This window comes from Sorex fumeus, unplaced genomic scaffold, assembly GCF_029834395.1.
Source record: "Sorex fumeus unplaced genomic scaffold, SorFum_2.1 ptg000061l, whole genome shotgun sequence".
In the NCBI taxonomy this organism is placed as follows: Eukaryota; Metazoa; Chordata; class Mammalia; order Eulipotyphla; family Soricidae; genus Sorex; species Sorex fumeus.
Window position 1 is genome coordinate 27196933 of NW_026606118.1, and position 18843 is coordinate 27215775.

At 46.0% G+C, this 18843-nt stretch overlaps 1 protein-coding gene across 1 annotated transcript in view; it reads right to left on the reverse strand.

Moving 5' to 3' along the window:
• The window catches only part of ARFGEF3 (ARFGEF family member 3), a 171985-nt gene that overhangs the window by 31227 nt on the left and 121915 nt on the right, over positions 1-18843 (reverse strand). The window contains exons 15-23 of the mRNA XM_056125974.1: positions 17154-17261; positions 16570-16785; positions 16295-16405; positions 14147-14297; positions 12707-13027; positions 10635-10768; positions 9794-9939; positions 6391-6570; positions 2050-2194 (exon numbers count right to left, since the gene is read on the reverse strand). Coding sequence (XP_055981949.1) covers positions 2050-2194; positions 6391-6570; positions 9794-9939; positions 10635-10768; positions 12707-13027; positions 14147-14297; positions 16295-16405; positions 16570-16785; positions 17154-17261 — 1512 coding nt within the window. The remainder of the gene's footprint in view (positions 1-2049; positions 2195-6390; positions 6571-9793; positions 9940-10634; positions 10769-12706; positions 13028-14146; positions 14298-16294; positions 16406-16569; positions 16786-17153; positions 17262-18843) is intronic.

The following is an 18843-nucleotide window of genomic DNA, read 5'->3' on the forward strand; positions in this document are numbered from 1 at the left end:
GGCACTAGGTAGGACCCAAGAGAAATGAGGATCTTTGACAATCTCTGGACACTTAAGAAAAGTAAAGTTCAGACCAATCCCTAATGGTGTATCTTAATGCAGTCAAACTGTTGCCGAGAGGAGTAATCACAGAGTCTGAGAATGCCGTCCACAGAAAGCCCTGCCCAGGGCTCTGTCATGGTACTGTAGCAAAGCATCTGCCTTGCAAATGTGGGGCTTGAGCTTAATCTAGCATCTTCTCCCTGCCATGTGCACTGAGCATGCTCTGAACAGCTCAGCCATTTTTTGCTTGTTTGGTTTTTTTTTGCTTTTTGGGTTGTGCCCGGCAATGCATAGGGGTTACTCCTGGCTCATGCACTTAGGAATTACTCCTGGCAGTGCTCAGGGGATCATATGGGATGCTGGGAATCAAACCCAGGTTGGCCGTGTGCAAGGCAAATGCCCAGCCCCAGCTCAGTCATTTGGAATCCCCCTTGTCACAGTGTACTGTCTCCAGGGAACCGCAAGGTAGTGTGAGTGACCTCTAGCCACGGTAACAACAACTGAAAGAGATGTGAATTACTTGAAATACTTTTTTTTTCTTTTTGGGTCACATCTAGGGATGGTCAGGGGCTACTCCTGGCTCTGCACTCAGGAATTACTCCTGATGGTGCTTGGGGGATCATATGGGATGCCGGGGATTGAACCCAGGTCGACCATGTGGAAGGCAAACGCCCTACCCACTGTACTATCACTCCAGCCCCTACATGGTTATTTTTGATTTGGGGGTCACACCTGGCAGTATTCAGGAGTTGGTCCCAGTCATGCTGGACCTGAGCCTCTAACCTGCAAAGTTTGCACTTTAATCCTCTGATCTGTCTTCCGGACTCTATTTCAAACTATTTTTTAATTAAAAAATTAAATGAAATAAAATTTGACAAGCCTTCACACTTAGCAGGGTTGGCTTTTGGTGGGCATCTGGGAACTGGACTCTCTGAACTCTCCCAGGTAACCATACTGATGAAGGTGCTTCATGATGCCGGGACTGTTAAAACAACTTGGATTGTTTGCAACACCTGCTGGGAGCTGGAAGTTCTGAACAAGGTAGGCAGACAGCACCTGCTTGACCAACCCTCTGCTGGGTCACTGAACAGAAACACACACGCACATGCAAGCATGTACACACATGTGCGCGCACACACACACAATATATTTGTCCTACAGAGGCACAAGAGTTCTGGGTGGGAAGCCATGTGAGAGGGTGAGAGCCTCTCAAACCCTGCTTGTGTTTTTTCTTTTTCTTTATGATCTGACTTGTTTGTATTATGTCAACATAGTATGCATTTGCTGTAAGTCAGATAATAGATTTGCCCCATATAATAACTCTTGGCATAACTGTGCTGAGTGCCACAAATTCTGATGGGTCTCTGAAGGCAGGCTTGTCCTGGGATCCCCTGGTCCTTGAGTGAGCTTTGTGGGTGCCTACCCATCTCCAGCCAGACCCAGTCTCCCTAATTTAGTTCCCTGTGTTGTAATTCTTATCTGCTTCTCAGCAGTGAGCCTAGAGCGCTCATCTTCTTGGTTTTATGAACGAAGCCTAGACAGCTATACAAGGATAATAAGGAAAAGCTCTCAGCCCTTTTTCTAATCTCTCAATAAGAGCAGGGCATGATAATGATCAGAGCTCTTATGCTGCTGGCAGAACTCAGAACTTGTGTCTCTGCTCCTAGCCCAGATCATTTTCCTCTGATAAGAGGCTGAATATCAGTCTGCCTGAGTGTCAATTTCTCCTGATGTATAAAAATTGGCCTAAAGAATAAATGCTCTCGGCACAATCCTGCCACACATTCACGCATCCTCTCCCCCTTCCCATGCAGGTTGTAGCCAGAACAATTAGGCAAGAAAAATAAATATATACAGCACATTCAGACTGGAAAAGAAGATGGAGCAGTATCTGTGGATGACAAGGTCATGTCTTGAGAAAAACATAAGCAACCGGCTAGAAAACTGTTCAAACTATTAAGCGAATCCAGTCAAGTTTCACCATACAAAATCAGCACATGTCCTTACCCATGGAGTAATCGCCAACCAGGTACTCCTTCACCTCAGACTTGTTCCCACTGTGCACTGTCTCCAGGGCACTAAACAAGGGCCTCCATCCCGACTGGATTTGGGTGGAACACACTTCAACCAGCTCACCAATTGAGGTGACGACCTGCCAGAGACAATGGAGGTGGCACTCAAAACGCTTTCCTGAGAAGCAAGGGAGAGGACAGGGAGGAGAGTTCAAGGGGTAGAGAGCTATAAATGGATGGACACGAACAGTATCATGCAAAGTGAAATAAGTCGAAGGCAGGGGACAGAGAGAATGGTTGCACTCATTTGTGGGATATAAAAAAACACAGTATGAGACTAACACCTAAGAACAGTAGAACTGAGGGCCAGGAGGACAGGTTCGTGGTTGGAAGCTTGCCAAAAACGGAGGTTGGAGGAGAGAATAGTTAGGACAGAGAAGGGACCACTATGACAATGATAGCTGGAAATGATCACTCTAGACAAGAACTGAGTGCTGGAAGTAGTAAAGGGATATACATGATCACCTTCTAGAACCTGTATTGCAGATCATAATGACAGAGAGACAGAGAGAGAGAGACAGACAGACAGAGACAGACAGACAGACAGACACAGAGACAGACAGAGAGAGAAGAGTGTCTGACATACTGTCAGGCTGGTGGTGGGGTGGGCAGTAAATGGTGGGAGGGAAACTTGGGAATAGTCCTGGTGGGAAATGTACCCTGGTAAACCCATTCATGAACAACTCTGTGACTGTTTATCTGTTTATCTTTTTTTTTTTTTGCTTTTAAGTCACATCCAGCAATGCACAGGGGTTACTCCTGGCTTTGCACTCAGGAATTACTCCTGGTGGTGCTCAGGGGACCATATGGGATGCTGGGAATCAAACCCAGGTTGGCAGTATGCAAGGCAAACATCCTGCCCGCTTATGCTATCGCTCCAGCCCCTGTTTTTTTTTTTTTTAAGGGAAAAAAGAGGTAGTGCTTATGCCTTGCATGTGCAAGGCCCCGAGTTTGATCTCTGGCATTGCATGTTCTCCTCCTGACTCCATGACTCCCTACACCTGTAGGGTATAGCCTGGTGACCCCTGAGCATCAAATGTTCAGGCCTGTAGTCCTGGGCCTAGCCTTGATGAACATTCCTCCTATTTGAAAAGAGAGAAAATTTCTGTAAAGGTTGGTATAATATTTGGCTTTCCAAGTCTGGGTTAATTGTCCTGAAAAAGAAAAGCCAGAAGTAAATCAAAATCTCCGAACAGTCATATTGCATGAATTTGCACTTTGTTGATGATAATGCTGTTGACTAACTCTTCACATGCTCATTAGCCATTTGTACTTTTCTTGAAGAATCGTTTTTTTTTCTTTTTTGGTCACATCTGGTGGTGCTCAGTGTCTACTCCTGTTCTGCCTTCAGGAATCATTCATGGTGGGGTTTGGGGACCATATGTGGTACCAGGGATCAGATCCAGGTTGGGGCACGCAAAGCAAGTGCCTTACCTGCTGTGCTATCTTTCTTCTTTCTCCATTTTTTTCTTTCTGACTTTTTTGGGTCACACCTGGAAATGCTCAGGGGTTACTCTTGGCTCTGCACTCAGGAATTACTCTTGGTGCTGCTTGGGGGAACATATGGGATGCCGGGGGTCTAACCCAGGTCGGCTCTGTGCAAGACAAACGCCCTGGCTGTACTATCGCTGTGGTTCATCCTGGGTCCCTATTTGTATATGTTTTTCATTTTCAGAAATCGGGGCTTTGCCCTCTCATTTTTTTGAAAATGTAACAAAGAAAAAACTGAAAGCCTCTTATATTAGTGATGTAAACATTGATTTTATATGTTTATAATTATTTTGAAATTGTATTATTTATTTTTAAAAAAATTTTTGTTGTTACTGTGTCTGGCATATCGAATACTCTCGGTAGCTTGCCGGGCTCTCCGAGAGGGGCGGAGGAATCGAACTCGGGTCGGCCATGTTGGCTGTGTGTAAGGCGAACGCCCTACCCGCTGTGCTATCGCTCCAGCCCTAAAATGTCAAACTAAAAATGAACATTTTTTCCCTCTAGAAAAAAAATTCACAAGCATTTTTATAAAATACTTTTAAATTTAATTTATATTATACAACTGTCTCTACAAAATATTTGCTAAAATGTTCAATACTCAAGCTACCGAGAGTATTCGATATGCCAGACACAGTAACAACAAAGTCTCCAATGGAGACGTTACTGGGCCCGCTCGAGCAAATCGACGATCAACGGGAGGGCCTTTACTTTACTTTTACTTAAAAAATGTTTATTAGTGAAACACCATGAGGTACAGTTGTAGACTTATAAATTTTGTGCTTGGGTTTCAGTTATACAATGATCAAATACCCATCCCTCCACCAGTGCCCATTTTCCACCACCATGGGTCCCAGTATCCCTCCCACGCCCCCATTCCCCCCATCCCACCCTGCCTCTGTGGCAGGGCATTCCCTTTTGTTCTCTCTCTCCTTTTGGGTGCTGTGGTTTGCAAAAGAGGCATTGAGTGGCAGTCATGTTCGGTCTACAGTCTACTTTCAGCAGGCTGCTCCCTTCCTGGGAGGATCCTCCCAACACCCTTTATTTGGTGCTCCCTTCTCTATCTGAGTGCCTTCTCATTTTTAAAGTTACTGACTTTCTAGAATTCTTTATGTTCTGATTCGAGTCCCTCTGAAATGAAATGATTTGCAAGTAACTTTTTACTGTGTTGGACTGGTCTTTATTATTTTTTTATTAGAGTCTTTTGCAAAGCAGAAATCACATTGAAACCCAATTCATCCAATTTGCTGGGTGCAGCGGTGTGTATGTAGTCCCAGTTACCTAGGAGCTGAGGCCAGAGGGTGCCCCGAGTCCAGGAGTTCTGGGCTGTTATGTACCATGTGGACTGGGTGCCCGCTAAGCTCAGCAGCAATCTCGTGGAAGAGAGTGATGTTGAGCTTATCCCCTGGATTCAGCAATCCCCCTGAAGCAGGAGACCACCAGGTTGCATAAGGATGGTGAACTGGCCCAGGCTTATAAAAGAGCAGGTGGATTAATCCAATTTTCCTTTTTAGGTCACATTGCTGCCATTTCTATGAAATCTTTACCAAACCCAGGGTCTTAAAGACTTCCACCTATACCTAACCCAGGCTCTTAAAGACTTCCACCTACACTTTCTTCTAGAAGCAGTGTTTTCTGTCTCAGGATTTGCTATTACGAACTCCTCACAGAAAAGCAATCACATAGAGGGGATTTTTGGTAAGCAGCTTTGTTCTTTCAATGGGCTGTTTCCAAGGCTTATAACGTTTCTGTTTTAATTGATGAATAATATTTCATTCAGGAGGTACCACCTTTACATGATCCATTTATCAACTTCAATGGGGTGGGGGAAAGGGACCATGGGACAATGCTGGAGAGATTGTGACACACCGATGTGAAGGTTAGTTAATGCATGTTTTGGTCATTGTCTCTGAGGTAGAAACCATTCTGGGCATGATGAAATGCAAATGAGAAGAGGAGATTAAAAATGCATCATGTTTTGGCCCTGGTCTGTACTGCTGTTTCCCAGTACAGAAGCAAAAATGGGCTGGAATACAGGAAGGTTGGGTTTTTTACATCCCCAAAGAGGTTTCACGGGGTTGATTTACTGCTTCCTGCCTGAGGAAGCATTTAAGGGGGGGCACGAAGCATTGACCTTTAACCCTGTCTCATTAATCTCATCTGTATACCCTTTTCCCCAGAGGTTCCCCTTAGGTAATCATGGGAAGAATCCAAAAGTTTGATTGTACATGCACAAGTCAGGTGCAGGTGGTGGAACCCAGAGTGTTCAAAGATGGGAAGAAGCAAAGGAGGGAGAAATAAAAAGCCACTCAGAAGAAGTTCTTAGTCTCAGGTCAACTTACCCCAATTCCTCTGCAATGCACCTTTTTATTCCTTTCGCACTTTCTTTTTAAATTTTTATTTATTTACTTTTTGTTTTGACCCATCCTAGGTGGTGCTCAGGGATCATTCCTGGCTCTTCGCTCAGGGATAACTCTTGGCAGACTCAGTGGACTATCTGGGGAGCCGAGGCTCGAACCCAGATCTGCTTGTGCACAAGGCAATATCCACTGTACTATTGCTCCGACCCTTCCTGTCTCATTTTCAACACAATTTCTGTCCCTGAGTCTTCTGAATGAATCCCTCTCCCTTGGGAGAGAAGCAGTGAGACACATGCCACCATCCCCTCATTCCACTAGCCACTGGGTTCCCCTCAAGTGGCCTATCCATGAAGCACTGAGATTTTCGTTTAGTTCAAATGCCTACCACACACACACACACACACACACACACACACACACACACACACCTGGTCTTGGACGTCCTCATCACACAACTCCAGTTGCATGATCCGCTCGAAGGGTCGGAAGAGGGCCTCGTTGAAGTGGAAGTGAGGTGGCTCGTTCCAGTCGGTGAGGACCTCTGTCAGTATATCGTGGATGAAGGATACGGCCTTCTGGGATACATGTCTTTCCTTATGGCAGGCGGCCTGCAGTACAGAGGGAAGGACATCAGGACTTCAGGAGAGAAGAGCTTGCATGCTCAAAGTGCTCCTCCCCCACCTCATTCTAGGGGGACAGTGGCAGTAATTCTGTGAGGAAGCATTTCTCAGGGTTCAGTACAGATGCAGGGCTGGAGAGATAGCACAGTGGATAGGGCATTGCCTTGCACACGGCCAGCTGACCGGGCCGACCTGAGTTCAATTCCTCTGCCCCTCTCAGAAAGCCCGTAAAGCTATCAAGAGTAACTCGCCTGAACAGCAAAGCCTGGCAAGCTTCCCATGATGTATTCAATATGCCAAACACAGTAACAACAAGTCTCTCAATGTTACTGGGCCCACTCGAGCAAATCGATGGATAACAGGAGGACAGTGACAGTGACAGTACAGATGAACAGAGCAAATGACGTTGCATTTTTAATAATCCAACCCACTAATCAGATGTCACTACAATTTCATACCACATGTTTGGAAAAAGGCCCGTTTCCACTAATTTCTTTTTCCACCTGTAGCAGAACTTTTTTTTTCTTTTTTGGTCACACCTGGTGATGCTCAGGGGTTACTCCTGGCTCTGCACTCAGGAATTACTCCTGGCAGTGCTCGGGGGACCATATGGAATGCTGGGAATCGAACCCGGATTGGTTGCATGCAAGACAAATGCCCTACCTGTTGTACTATCACTCCAGACCCTATAGCATAACAGTTTTCTTGGGGTGTAGGATAGAGATTTGAACCTATCCCTAGAACTGCCCATGGTCTCAGTCTTAGCCCAGATCTAAAGGTAGAAAGGTTAGATGGATTATCTGTCCTTGCTCAGTGACTGGGCTGATCGTTCCACCAGCGTTCTAAGGGGGCCAGAGTTTATGCTGCCTATGTCCCCATCAGAGTCTCTTCCTACACTGACCATGGGCTTGGATGTGTGATTGGCACTGGCAGCGAATGATGGTAAATATTATCTAAGAAGAGAACCGAAGAGTAGAAGTGTTCAGGGGGTTGTTGCTCTTTCTTTCCTCTGGAACCCTAGACTAGCCATCGAACAAGCAGGGTTAATCAGACAAAGGATGAGAGATGATGGAGGGAGGATCGTTTGGCCACAGCTCCCACTCAAGGCCACTGTGAAACACTGGGATTCGGTCTTTGCACCAGCTGGCCACAACTGCCCGAGGAAGGCAGCCGAGATTAGCCCAGCTGAGTCCTGCTCAGGTTTATGACCCAAAGAATCAGGAGCTAAATAAACAGCTGTCACTAGGCTTTGGGTAAGCTTGATGAATGGCTTTCCCATAAGTCATTGTTCTTTTCTACTTCTTTCCTTCCTAAAATGTTCTCAGGTTAGTGACTTAAATCACCCACAATGGGCTGCAGAGATAATAGAGCAGGAAAGGTACCTGTGTTACATATTGCTGATGTGGTTTTGATCCTTGGCACTACATACTGTCCCTCAAGCACAGCCAGGAGTGATCCCTGAGCAGAGAGTCAGGAGTAAGGCCTGAGCACTGCCAGATGTGCCCCCCCACCAAAAAATAACAACAACAAATTACACCTAAGTACTTTATTTCATGATATATCCCTGATAAGCAGTACAGAGCTTATAAGAAAACTTACCATTGCCAAACGGGGTATTGCTTTACCCTTCCTATTTAGAAGGATTTCATTTTGTATTTATTTCAAAATTTATGAACATACCTATGGAATATATACAAAATGGAATATTACTCATCCATGAGAAAAGATGAAAAATTTGCAGTATGCTGCAGATTGGATGGGATTGTATGTCATGCTGAATGAGTGGGAAAGGACAAGATAAATATTGGAGTATCTTGCTCCTAAGCAGAATACAAGAAAACAAAGTGAGGGTTTAGAAAATCCCTGAAGGAGACAAATCCTGGCATTATATTACCAGAACTTGGAACTGAGGAGGATCAGGAACTGGAACTGGAGCAGTTGGAAAGTGGGGTGTGGGGTTGAGGGTAGAAGGGACCATGGAACAAATGGTGGAGGGTCCTGAAACAAATGGTGAATTGATGTACTAGCACCACAACTATAAACCAATGACTTCAAAACAGTTGTGAATGACAATACCCCAATAAAATGAATTAATTAAAATTTAAAAAATTTCAAAACAACAACAATAAAAACCTTCAGAAGCAGCTGACCATTGCAAACAGAGATGCTCTGATGCAGTGACCCTGTAACTAGGCACATAAGCTGCTCTGCTTTTCAGAGTGGGAAGGGTCCTGGTGTTAATTCTTTTGGGAAACAAGCACAAATACTTCCTCACCTTAGAGGGCACTGCCCTGGGTCTAATGAGCTCTAGAGAGAGTCTGGGAGGAACCAAAGGCATTGTTCTCATGTAACTATAAAAACCAAAATCCAGAGATTATAAAACCCAGCTCCTGGAAGAGAACAGCGCAGAGTCTCCTGCCCCCGTGCCTGGCTGTCCTCGCTGGGGCCCCTTGGAGGGGGGGCGGGTTGAGTTTCTCTCCCCGCCCCAAACACCCGAAGTCTTGCGGCAGCCAAAATCCTCCAGAACCAGCCACCACCATGCTGAGACCACTCTCCACAGGCAGGAAGGTACCGGCAGAGGAACAAAGCCATGCGGGTCCCGGGGCTGAGATCTCCAAGCCTGCTCGGATCAGGGCTGAGCATCCTTCACCCAGATCTTCCATTTTCCAGAAGGCAGGGGTCACACCCACCATCTGATCCCCGGCGCCATGTAATCCCATCGATGGCCAAGACCTAGAGACTATAAAACTCAGCTCCCGGAAGACATCTTATTATCTCATTCTTACTTTGGACAACCTGGCAGGTTACCAAATGTTACCTGCCCACATGGCAGAGTCTGGCAAACTCCCTGTGGCGTACCCAATAAGCCAAATACCAGTAACAATGATGGGTCTCATTCTCCTAATCCTGAAAGAGCCTTGAATCTGGCATTTTTTTTTTTTAAATCTCAGGGCTAGGATGAACAGACGTTACTGGGGCCTGCTCGAGGCAATCGATGAACAACAGGATGATCGTGATCGTGATGTAGAACAAGGCCCAGATTCAAGTGCTACTAGCAATAGTTAATTATAAAGAGGAAGGGTCAGTGAGAACACAAGGGAGCACTGTCCCTGTGGCAGTATGTTAGCTATTGGGGTTTGAGCAGGGCATGGGGCAGTGCTCAGAGCTTGGGACCGCCCACTGGCCAGCTCCCTGGGTGTCCCCCACTCACCTCCACCAGGTGTGGGGCCACCAGGCTCCAACAGCGCAGCACATGCAGCAGTGGCCGGGACTTGCTCCGCACGATCCTCAGCATGGCGTCCCCCAGGCGGAACAGGTGGAGGGCACTTTTGCGGTCTTGGGTGGATTTTACCTCTCCTACAAGGGCAGGCCAGACCGTGAGAGCGAGAAGGCTCAGACTCGAAAGTGATACAGAGAGAGGATGAGAAGCAAAGATTACTGGGCTGAGCTAGTAGCCCTACTGGGTGTGGGCTCACCCAGAGAGGACCCGTCCTGGGTTCATACGCAGTGCAGGATTCACTTTTCTCTCCGGCTCCCCATGGCCCCAAGACCTTCCAGGATAAGTACAAACCATGCTTTTTTTTGTGGCTTTTTTTCATTCTGTTTTTTGCTTTTTGGGTCACACTCGGTGATGCACAGGGGTTTACTCCTGGCTCATGTACTCAGGAATTACTCCTGGCAGTGCTCCGGGGACCATATGGGATGCTGGGAATCGAACCCAGGTTGGCCACGTGCAAGGCAAATGCCCTCCACACTGTACTATTGCTCCAGGCTCAGTGTGCTTTGTTTTTTTGGGGAAGGACCTTTCAAGAAATACTCCAGAGGTCTGAGGTCTGCTGCCAGCAATATTGGGCTCACTGGTGCGGGTCTGAGGTTTAGTGAACAGAACTGGTGATGTAGAGCTGCGCTAATGGCCAGTAGTGCTGGAGACCAACAGGGCCACACTGGAAGTGCTGGGGGCTATCCCGGCTACAACCTGGCTCTGCTCTAGGGATCCAAGACTTGGACTTGGACTGCCAACCTTGTGGCCATTTCTTCAGGAAGAGCATTACCTGGCATGGCCAGAGAGTAATCCACTGTATCCGAGACAGAGTGGAAAAGCTGAGACTGCGAGGCTTTCTTCAGCTGGTAAAGGAAACCTCCCAACGCCATCAGGTTCAACTTGTCCGTAGCGTCTTCAAAGAGCCTGGGAGAAAATGATGACATGCTACTTGGAAGCAAGCGAGCAAACTCTATTTGGCAAAATGACTATGGTAATTTTGTTCAATGTGATTAATGAACATGCTGTGTAAACACTGTCATGGACATTAGTATGTCTGTTATTACTGTGTAGAAGTCTCTGTGAATTAGGAGATTTCAATCTGAAGGGCACAGAACATATTAAAAAAAAAAAAAAACTTTCTGCCCTCACGAGTTAACTAGGCCATGGAAGGCATGCATTAAACAGGTGGAAAGAATCTGAAAGATAGCAAAGGCTTCCTCTTAGAAACAGAATAACTAGAATGGAATCATTCAAATTTGCTTCCACCTCATATGCTGTTTTAGAGGAAAAACAGTAAGTTCATTGGACCTTTGTTGGGCTATAGTAGGTGAATATTCTAGTGAGGGACAAAAAAGCAAAGGAAATTCAGATATGCATGACCTTCCCTTCCTGCCCCTTACAGTCCAAGAAACTGGTTTAGTATCCTCTGGAGTTGTGAGGTTCAGTTGGAACGACCATTTTCCAATACTGCTTTGCATGCTCTCTGTCTTTCTATTGACTGGGATCAGGCACTTCTAGAAGGAGGAGTTGGGGAGGGAAGGACACTGGGTGCTGGCATGTGATAGGGGCAGCTCAAATCTGAGGTTTGCAGACTAAGGGGAGTGGGTATCACCCTGTTCTGGGGTCATGTCATCCTCCTGCATGCCCTCCAAATCTACAGCCACTCCACAGACTTCCCAGTGGGGTACCCCAGGCTGGGTAAGCGAGAGTGTCTCCAACACAACTGCAGTAGCAGGCCCTTTTTGAGAGGGAAATACATATTTTTATTGTTTGTTTGGGGGCCATGCCTGGGCTCAGTGCTTACTTCTGGCCCTGCACTTTAGCTAACTTGGGAGACCATGTGGGGTGCTGAGGATTGAACCCAGGTCAATCACATGTAAGGCAAGTGCCCTACCTACTGTACTATCGCTCCGGCCCTGAAGAGGCAATACAAAACACACTCAAGTCTTGAGATTTGAATGGAAACAATCACAAACTATCAAAATATACATATATATTTCATATATATATCCAAATAGTTTATGATTCCAATTTTGATACCATTTGGAGTCTGAGTCATTTCATCTCCCTCCTATTTAGCAAAATAATAATGATAACAGGCCCATCTTGAAACCACTTTCTAAATGAGAGAATGTCATGCAATAGCTGACATGTTAGGGAAACAGAGAGATGGGTTACTATAGTTTGAAGAAACCAGAGTCTTGGGACCTCTTCTTGTAAACAGGACTCGTCAGCCAGTTTCTAACCTGGGTCTTCTGAAGCCCAGGGAGTGCACTCTGTACCCCAGTTGGGGTACATGTTGATTTCTCCTCTAAATTTTAATATATTGGGCATCAATAAATGTCATTATGGGGTGTGGGATTTAAAAATGCTATTCTAAACATCATTGATTTTTACTATTGGCCAAATTTTGATCCAAGGTTTTGGTTTTCTAATTAATTTGCCCTTACAACTATGCCGACAGGGCTGCTTTATGACTATTTGTGGTGGGGGGAGGGGAGGCCTCTTCAGAAATGCTGGGGGCTGCCAGGACTACACCTGAAGGTACTTGGGAGGCCACATGGTGCTGAGGATCCAGGCATGAGCTCCAGTCTTGGTTATATCCCTAACCCTATGGTACTACTTAATGATGAAGAAATTGTGAGCCCAGGGAGAAGTTGGAAGTTGTCTGAGATCAGAGAGGAAGTGTCTGACCTCCATTTAGTCAACTGAAAGTGGTTCCTTGTTAGTGTGGGAGCTGGGAATAAACAGAAGAAAAATAAAATAAAAGCAATCAAGGTCAAGCTCTTAAACTGGATCAAGTGTCCCCAGAACAATTCGGAGTTGGAGTGATGGGTGGGTGTGGAGACGGGTTGCACACACCTGTCAGCCTGCGTGGAGAGCGTGAGCACGGCCTTGGCGGCGCTGCTGCCCGTCATGAGGCTACCCCCACGGAAGTCAGAGGCCCGGCCCCGGCTGCCTTCTCTGACGAGCTCTTGGATGGACAGAGGTTGGAGCACAGGCGCCATGTGCAGTGTGTTCTCCTGCTCCAGGCTCTGCTCCTGGGCTGAGTCTTCACACTCAGGGTCCCCGAGCAGCCCAGTGCCTCCCGAGGCCTTCTGGGGCTGGCTGATGGTCAGAGGGGGCTGCGAGGTGCCGTCGCTGAAGTGGGTGTGCTCCAAGGTGCCCACGTACTCACACACCCTAGGGAGAGGGACACACAAGCAGCTATGAGGCCTCCATTCTGCAGGCCAGAGCCACGTACGCCACTGTAATCCCATTGTTCATCGATTTCCTTGAGCAGGTACCAGTAAGGTCTCCATTCATCCTAGTCCTGAGATTTTAGCAAGTGCCACATTGGAGGCTCTTTCAGGGTCAGGAGAATGAGATCCATCATTGTTACTGGGTTTTAGCATATTGAATACACCACAGGAAGCTTGCCAGACTCTGCTGGGCAGGCAGGATACTCCCGGTAGCCTGTTGGGTTCTCTTGAGAGCGAGAACTAGACAATACGAGGTCATATGGCCTCAAATGCGGCCACACACTTCTGGGAGCTTTGTTTTATAGTCTCTGGACCTTAGCAATTGATAGAATTACATCTATCAAAAACCCTTTTTTAAATGAAGATGTTAGTAAACATATAATGATATTACATTGCTGATATATGACCTTTTATTATTTATTTTTATTACTGGGGGGATTTTTAAGGCCACACAGATGGTGCTCTGGGGTTACTCCTGGTTCTGTACTAAGGACTCACTCCTGACTCTCCTGGCTCTGTGCTCAGGGGACCAAATGTAGTGACAGGGATCAAACAAGGGTCAGCCACATGCAAGACAAGCATCTAACTTCTATCCTATTTCCTTGGCCCCCTATTATTTATTTTATTGGTTCCTCATTAAATTACGATACTATGGCATCTCAAGGTTTTCATTTCAGAAACTTCAGGGTTTTGTCCTCACACCACAACCACCTTTTAGATCTACACAGTTCTCTTAGATGGCCTTTTGCCAATCATGATTAAAAAAAAAAATAAACCATGTTTCTGCCTTGGCAAGATACATCTGCCTCTCGCTCTTAACCTCAGTAGATAACTCACCATTCGCTAAATCTGTCATTCTGCTCTCCAAAATACCTTCAGTTGGGTTCTGACTCCAGCTTATTTTTGGAAAATACTCATCTGGGGTTTATCCAGACTCTGACTGAACGGACTGTCAAAACTAACTGATGTTAGGAGACCCTGGCTTCCACCCTGCCTCCTACTCCCCAAGTTCTCTGGGACAGGCGGGTGCCAGGAGAGGGGGGGCATCCCGTGAGGCTACCTGAACACGTGTGGCCAGCAGTCTGGGTTGTGGCTTCCCATCTCCAGGCCCACACTGAGGATGGCGTCCATGCACAAGACGTGGGCGGTGTGCAGCCACACACCCTGCTGCTTCCCGATCTGCTCCAGTTTCTGCTCCACCTTCAGCTTCACTGTGCCAGAAAGACAGTCATGAAATCAACATGAAATTAACAGTCTGATGAGGGCAGGGGGAAGGAAGCAAGAGAGGGTGAGAAGGAAAGCCAAGGCTGCTCTACCAAGACCCAAGGGAAACAAGGAGGTGTCAAAGGCAGCACCTCAAAGGATGGCTGGCTCCTGTGGTTGATTATGATGAATGCCCAGGCCCCTGGACACTGGGACCCCAGCTCTGCAGCTTGCATCCTGAACTAGTGGTGCAGGCTAAGTCCTGGCCTGGGTCAGGCACAGAAGCACAGATGGGCTTCAGAGGCTGAGGCTAGCTAAAGTCCCTTGGTCCCCGAACTTTTGCTGGATCCGAGGTTCCCAAATTGATAATAGAGTTTCTGACATCTGCAAGTTCTGAGTTTTATTGCAAGTTAAGGGTTGATGGGCATCTAAAGCAATGTATGCATGAACACTGACATGGCGACTCTTTATAATGGAAAATGACTAAGTTATTTCCCTCCATAAGGTTATATTTATGATCTTCAAGTAGATTTTTTTTTAAATTTTTCTGTTGGGTGATCAGTGAGAAAAGATGCAAAAGGAGGCTTAAGATATCAATCAATGAGGCACACTGCAAAGGCAGGGTCAAATGGTATTTTTCCTGAATAAAGGTTTCAAGCCACAGAGAGACAGGTCTACTGGGATAACTGAGTAATGGTCTGGAACACACAAATATAGTCTATTTATGACAGAGGAGGCTGAACTGTATGCCTGTTATAAGAGAGGGATCTCGTTTGAGGCAAAGTATAATTTGTCAATCTTATTTTTCAGTTTGTTACTGTTACTGTGTCTGGCATATCGAATACTCTCGGTAGCTTGCCAGGCTCTCTGAGAGGGGCGGAGAAATCGAACTCGGGTCAGCCATGTTGGCTGTGTGCAAGGCAGACGCCCTACCCGCTGTGCTATCGCTCGATTTCTGGTTTTATAGCTTTTTCAAAGTAATGTTTTGTTTGTTTTCAGGGGGTCATACCTGGCAGAGCTTGAGGGTAGCTTTGGTACTACCTGGGGGAGGCATGTGGTGCTGGAGATTGATTCTGGGGTTCCAGCATGCACAGTACACACACAGACCTTTGAGCCTTTTCTCTGACCAATTAAAAACTTTATCTATTTATTTATTTTTTGCTTTTTGGGTCACACCTGGCGATGCACAGGGGTTACTCCTGGCTCTGCACTCAGGAGTCACTCCTGGCGGTGCTCAGGGGACCACATGGTATGCTGGGAATCGAACCCGGGTCGGCTGCGTGCAAGGCAAACGCCCTACCCACTGTGCTATCTCTCCAGTCCACGATTAAGAACTTTAGATGTAAGGATTTTCATGTCATTTATGTTGGTACGTAGTCTCTAAAATTTTGATACTCTTTCATTAACACTGGGGACCTAGGGGAGCTGTTTTGATTTCTAGTACTCTCTTTGCTGTCTGCCATTTATCTTCCATGGCTATTAGGAAGGCTGGCTTCTTTCCCTGTATCCAGATAATTATCTGCTTCACTGACTAACTAATTTGAGGAAGTTAAAAATCAAACCTTTGTCACATTCCCAAGGCTCAACATTTTGTCTAATAAGAGCAAACTCTTCCTGAGCCTCCTCTGTGGATTTCTTTCCTCTGCTTTGTGGTCATGTTCTAGAAAATTGGCTATTTTGTCTTTCTCTCCATTCCCCAAGGACCTGGTCCTCAAATATGAACTCTGAGGAGCATGTGATCAGGTTGGAGGTGTGGACGAATAAGCCAGGTGGGTCTGGGGTCCTATAGGACTCCTATTCAGCCCGATGTGTTGTCTCTAAAAGCATCTCCTGCAAGTACTTGGCAGGGTCAGCCATGGCAACCAGACCCCAGCCTATGGCCTAGAGGGATCACACGCTCGGTGACAGCTATGTGCAATGTCTCGCACAAGAGTGCAGCATGGTGTGTGTGTGTGTGTGTGTGTGTGTGTGTGTGTGTGTGTGTGTGCCCCTTTTTCACTGTTACCTTGTGCTATGGTGTCACTGGGTTCCTGGGCTTCCTTTTCCTCTTTTTCTTCCTGCACACAGGAGGCAGCTGCCATCTGGGCCAGGGCTGAGGCACAGTTAGCTGCGACGCCTTCAGAGGAAACAGTTACTCCCGTCACTGAGTTCATTCTTTAACCACTCACCTATCACTCCAAAAAGATTTCTTTCCTTGCTAATGAAATACAACGGCACGCCCTCCCCCCCCCCCCACCCCATCCCATGGCTCAAAAATATACCTCCCCGTCCACCTTATACCTAGCGCACAGCTGAGCCGTGCTGCTTTCCGCAGCCCATCAAGGCTCATGCAGATAGCATCGCGTTCTTTTTGGTTTTGCTCTTTGATGCCTTCAGCCCCCAGAATGAAGGCCAGCCCTTTGGAGCTTCCTGCCATACGGCCAGTCAGCGGGGTTGATAAAGTATCGATCAAGTTCTTCCAGCAGCCAACTAGAATGTAGCGAGCGAACGCCACACCTGGAACATGAAGGGGTGTGAGTCACTTTCTAGGGACAAAGGCAGAAAACAAAACAAAAACCCTCCTGGCAATGACTGGCCTGGGATTCTCCGGCCCTCTGATTAGAATTGTGGAGTTGTATGCAGCTCTGCTCCAAGAAATATTGTTTAATGAGTTCTACTGAGCAGTTTCTCACTCTTGCATCTAAATAATGAATGTTGCATCATCCTCTGCATGATGCTAAATTGTACGCAACATCAGACTCTCTTCCTGCCAAGACAACCTCTTAATTCATTTGTGTCACTACAGAAAGCTTCCGAGGATGATTTAATTGCAAGGAACACAGGCAACACATGCATATTCATAAACCCAAGACCCGAGGCATTACCTGCCACAGTGGACTCATCAATTCTCCTGCCTTGGGTGAAGGGAGACTCCGGGGAAGCCGAGGCCATCAGCTGGCCACCAATTGCACTGCTCTCTAAGCCATCGATGTCTGTCATAGAGAAAGAACACAGGATTCTCCTTGATCAGAGCACTCTAGTTTAAAACAAAAATGTGGCCACAACGGTATTTGCCTTCCCTTCCCATGCACCTAACAAACAGGCAAGTCTGTAGCAATTTTTGATCAGAATTCTTTTTAACTTTTTTTTTTTTTATTTTTGGGTCACACCCGACGATGCTCAGGGGTTACTCCTGGCTCGACACTCAGGAATTACCCCAGGCGGTGGTCAGGGAACCATATGGGATGCTGGAGATCGAACCCGGGTTGACCACGTGCAAGGTAAACGCCCTACCCACTGTGCTATCACTCCAGTCCCGTGATCAGAATTTTTAATATTTAGTTTTAGTCATTTTGTCTAGCATTCCCAAATTTATTTGGCATATCACCTCCTTTTCACAAAGAAATTCATTCAGTGGCCCCTTGAAAACTAACTTCTAATTTAAGCAAACAAATAGAAAGTGCCTTCCAGTTTCACTCCAGACTACTATTACCCCTATGCCCCATCATTCCAGGGACCCCAGGAGACTAGTATCACTCACTTTTGGAAACACTGATTTAGTCCAATTTTCTTTGATTGCTATAATATTTTTCAGTTATGCTATAACATCTTTTAATTAGTTATTGCATAGTACACACACACACACACACATTGTGCGTTTTGGAATCATATCTGACTATACTCAGTGCTTACTCTTCACTCTGTGCTCAGGGATTTCTCCTGGCAGGACCCAGGGGACCATATGTGGTGCCAGAGATGAAATCCAGGTGGATATATGCAAGGAAAGTGTTTTACTGACTGTACAATCTCTCTGGACCCATTATGTATATTATAATTTGAAATAAACTAACTCTACTATCTCTGTTAGAAAATCAGTTTTAGAATAAATATTTTAAATATTTAGAATATGATCTAAGTGATGCCGAAGTAATTTAGATCTTTGAACACTCCATGTTAAATTTTGACATTACTTCCACATTAGAATTATACAGGTTATTCTGACATAGATTTCTCTTTCTAACATCCTCAAAGAATCAAGAAGCAAATATCCTCTTTGGTCAGACCATCATTTAATCTGATTTAAAGTATATAAATACTTCTGTCACACTGTACAATTTTCGAAGTGTTTTTAAAAGACTTCCCCTCCCCCCCCCCATTGGGTCTTCCCAACAACCTTAAGTAAAAAAATTAGGGTAGGTATAGTTATCCCAGTTCCAATTTCTCAGAGGAAGAAACCAATATATTTTGTGGGGGTTTTTTTTGGGGGGGCCACACCTGATGATGTTTAGTTGTTACTCCTGGCTCTGCACTCAAGAATTACTCCTAGTGGTGCTTGAGGGATACCAGGAATCAAATCTCGGTCATCTATGTGCAATGCAAGTGTCCTAACCTCTTACTATTACTCCAGCTTCAAGAAACCAATATCTAAAGGTTGGAAGTTTCCTAACATCAGGAGGCAAGTAATGAAATGAACTTGATTCAGTATTCATGTCTTCTGACTCCCATTCAAGCTTTTTCCCAGGATAGCAGACCAAGGTGATTAGGCTGGGCTTAGGATGATAGAGCTAGAGGCTT